The sequence below is a fragment of the Numida meleagris genome, unplaced genomic scaffold (genome assembly GCF_002078875.1).
Source record: "Numida meleagris isolate 19003 breed g44 Domestic line unplaced genomic scaffold, NumMel1.0 unplaced_Scaffold736, whole genome shotgun sequence".
In the NCBI taxonomy this organism is placed as follows: Eukaryota; Metazoa; Chordata; class Aves; order Galliformes; family Numididae; genus Numida; species Numida meleagris.
This window is the reverse complement of record NW_018364951.1, coordinates 7,788-10,510: the sequence shown is the minus strand read 5'-3', so window position 1 is coordinate 10,510 and position 2,723 is coordinate 7,788. Positions and strand designations below refer to the sequence as shown.

Here is a 2,723-nt window from a genome sequence, read left to right as displayed (position 1 = left end):
CCCCAGCCCAACACAGAACCCAAAACCTCCTGCAGCCCCACACCCCAGGCTCGGTGGAGGGGGGGGGGCGGTTCCTGAAGGGTGTGGGGAGTTTTAGGGTGCTCCCCTAACCCCCCCACAGGTTGGCAAAGGAGGAGATGCAGTTCCAACCATTGGAGGATATTGGGGAGACCTCTGAGCCCACCCCGCAGCCCCCCCCAGGCGCCTTCAGCTGCCACTTCTCCCTCCTACGCCGCAAGAACAGCGCCAGCTGTGAGGGGGGGCATGGGGCTGAGCCCCCCCCAGGGGCACCCACTGAAGGAGATGGGGACAGCCTGGGGGGGGACACAGCTGTGCTGCTGGGGAGCGTCACAGGGGAGTCGCCCCACAGCTGGGACCCGCGCCCCGGAGATGACATGGTATAGGTGGGAGGGGCCCAAAATGTTGCCCCCCCGACACCCCCCCCCACCCATGCTGGGGCTCATCCTATACGAGCCCCTGGACAACCCCTTAAACGGAATAAGCCCCATAACCCTGATCTCATGGCTTTATTGAAAAAGAGGTTTGGGGGAGGGCGGTGGGGAAATAAACCCCTCCCCGGGGGGAAAAAGAGGCTACAAAAATAGAAGTGCTAAAAGCCCCCCTCCACCAAAGAGGGGTGCGGGGTCTGCCCCCCACAAAGAGGAGAGGGGCAGATCAGTAGTGTCAGAAACGGGTCCAGCCCAGCTGGGGGTGGGGGGCAGCCCCAAGAGACTCCCCCAGATCATGAGCCCGTGGGGGTCAGCGGTTGGGGGGGCGGCCGTGGGGGGGCCGTGCACGGCGGGCAGCTGTGGCCAAGCGCTGCTGGGCCAGGAACGAGCGAGGCCCGCTCCTGGGGGGGGTCCCCAGGGCCCCCTCCTCGCGTGTCTGCTGCTGCAACGCCAAACCCTGAAGGGGGTGGGGGGGACATGAGATGAGTGTGGGAACGTCCTCACTCCCCACAATGTGTATTTGACCCCCTAGGGGGGTATTCTTGCCCCCCACCCTCTGTATTTGCTCCCCACCCCACTTACCATGTTGTACCAAGCGGTGACCAACAGCCGCTCCTCACGCTCCTGCTGCGCCCGGCTCCGCTCATAGTCATTCTGAGCAGGCAACCATGAAGGTGGGGGGGTTCAGCGGAATTGTGCCCCCCCAGCCCCACCTCCCTGAGCCCTCTCTCACCTCCAGGTGCCGGATTAGAGCGTCCTTCTCCTGCAGTTGGTTCCTGAGGGCACGCAGGACAGGGGCGGTGTGGGGGGGCTCCACTGCCCGCATCACCTTGGGGGGAAGGCAACAATATCAGACCCACCTGAACCCCAATATAAGGTATTCCCAAAGTGGGGGGAGCAGCTCTGAACGCCCCCTGCCTAGAGCCGTGAGCGGATAAAAGGGGGGGAAGGAGGACCCAAAGGCCCTCACCCCTTTTATCAACCTGGGGGGGAGGGGGGGCAGATCCCCAGCCCCACTCTGCTCACCTCTTTGTTGGGGTCTCCTTGCAGCCCCACTGCCCTCACGGCCTCCAGCCTGTGGATATGGGAAGTGGGGGGGGGGGGGGGGGGGGTCAAAGCAGAGGAAATGCAGACACGGGGTGGGGAGGGGGGGCCAAGACGGACACCCCCTTGCCTGCCCCATACCTGTCAATGTCGCGGAGCTGCCGCTGCAGCCGGTCCCGCTGCAGCCGTAGTGCCGCCTCCTGCGCCTGCAGCCTCTGGTTCTCCTGCTGCAGCCGAGCCACTGTCTCCCTGGAGGCCCAAAGTGTGTGTGGGGGGGGGTCAGGGCGGGTGGGGCAGCACTGAGGCTTGAGGACCCCCCCTCCCCTCCCACGCACCCACCTGAGCTCCGCGGGGAGGATTTCGGCCGCCAGGTTTCCTGCTGGGGCCGTGCTCCCATCCATGACTGCATCTAAAGGGGAGAAATATACATTTAATTTGGGTGAGGGGGAACAAGGTGGCACCCCCGGGGGGTCCCCAGCATCATTGTCTCTGCCACCACAGGGGCAGCGCCCTCCAAAACAAGGAAAACGCAGAAACGTGCCCAACCCCAGAAGGAAGATCACGATGATCCCTATGGGGTCTGTGCCCCTCCCGCCCCGTCCCAGGACCCCCACTCACCTGCCTGCTGCAGGCAGCTCTGCTGCACCTGGGCGCAGCGCAGCTCCTCGTTGGCCTCGCGCAGAGCATCACGCTCCTCCAACAGCCGCTGAGGGGGCAGAGGGGGTAACAGGGATCAGCAGGAAATGAGAGGGAATATGGGGGGTGGGATCATGGGGGGGTGGGGTTCTGGGGAGGGGGTCTCACCTCCCTCTCTTGGCTCAGCGCCTCGAACCGCTCCTGCAGGCTGCGGCACTCCCTCTGCCACCGCTCCGCCTGCAGCGCCGCCGCGGCCTGCTGCCCGCTCAGCTCCTCCACCTGCGGGTGGGGCCCGTCCTGACCACGCCCCCTCCTCGCCGGCCCCGCCCACGTGCGGTTACTCTCACCACGCCCCGAAGAGCCTGCCCCACCTGGCCCCGCCCACTGCCCACCTGGCCCCGCCCACTGCTGAGACCACACCCCAACCCCATCAGGTTGGCACACCTGACCCCGCCCCTAGCTTTACGGCCACGCCCCCATCCCCATAGCCACGCCCCCCAGCTCCAACTCAGCCCCAGGAAGCCCCAACCCTTGTTTGAAGCCACGCCCACCACCCTGTGGCCACACCCCCTCCCCCCAGCCCCGCCCACACAC

The 2,723-nt window shown here is 66.0% G+C and overlaps 2 protein-coding genes across 2 annotated transcripts in view; one reads left to right on the top strand and one right to left on the bottom strand.

Moving 5' to 3' along the window:
* The window catches only part of LOC110392005 (bestrophin-2-like), a 4,394-nt gene extending 3,990 nt beyond the window's left edge, over positions 1 to 404 (top strand). Inside the window, exon 4 of the mRNA XM_021383947.1 lies at positions 202 to 404. Within this exon, the coding sequence (XP_021239622.1) occupies positions 202 to 404 (203 nt within the window). The remainder of the gene's footprint in view (positions 1 to 201) is intronic.
* A 107-nt stretch (positions 405 to 511) lies between these two features.
* LOC110392003 (protein Hook homolog 2-like) overlaps positions 512 to 2,723 on the bottom strand; it is a 5,201-nt gene continuing 2,989 nt past the window's right edge. Inside the window, exons 7-14 of the mRNA XM_021383946.1 lie at positions 2,298 to 2,573; positions 2,112 to 2,199; positions 1,833 to 1,902; positions 1,635 to 1,742; positions 1,476 to 1,524; positions 1,183 to 1,278; positions 1,032 to 1,103; positions 512 to 906 (exon numbers count right to left, since the gene is read on the bottom strand). Coding sequence (XP_021239621.1) covers positions 760 to 906; positions 1,032 to 1,103; positions 1,183 to 1,278; positions 1,476 to 1,524; positions 1,635 to 1,742; positions 1,833 to 1,902; positions 2,112 to 2,199; positions 2,298 to 2,573 — 906 coding nt within the window. The 3' untranslated portion in view covers positions 512 to 759. The remainder of the gene's footprint in view (positions 907 to 1,031; positions 1,104 to 1,182; positions 1,279 to 1,475; positions 1,525 to 1,634; positions 1,743 to 1,832; positions 1,903 to 2,111; positions 2,200 to 2,297; positions 2,574 to 2,723) is intronic.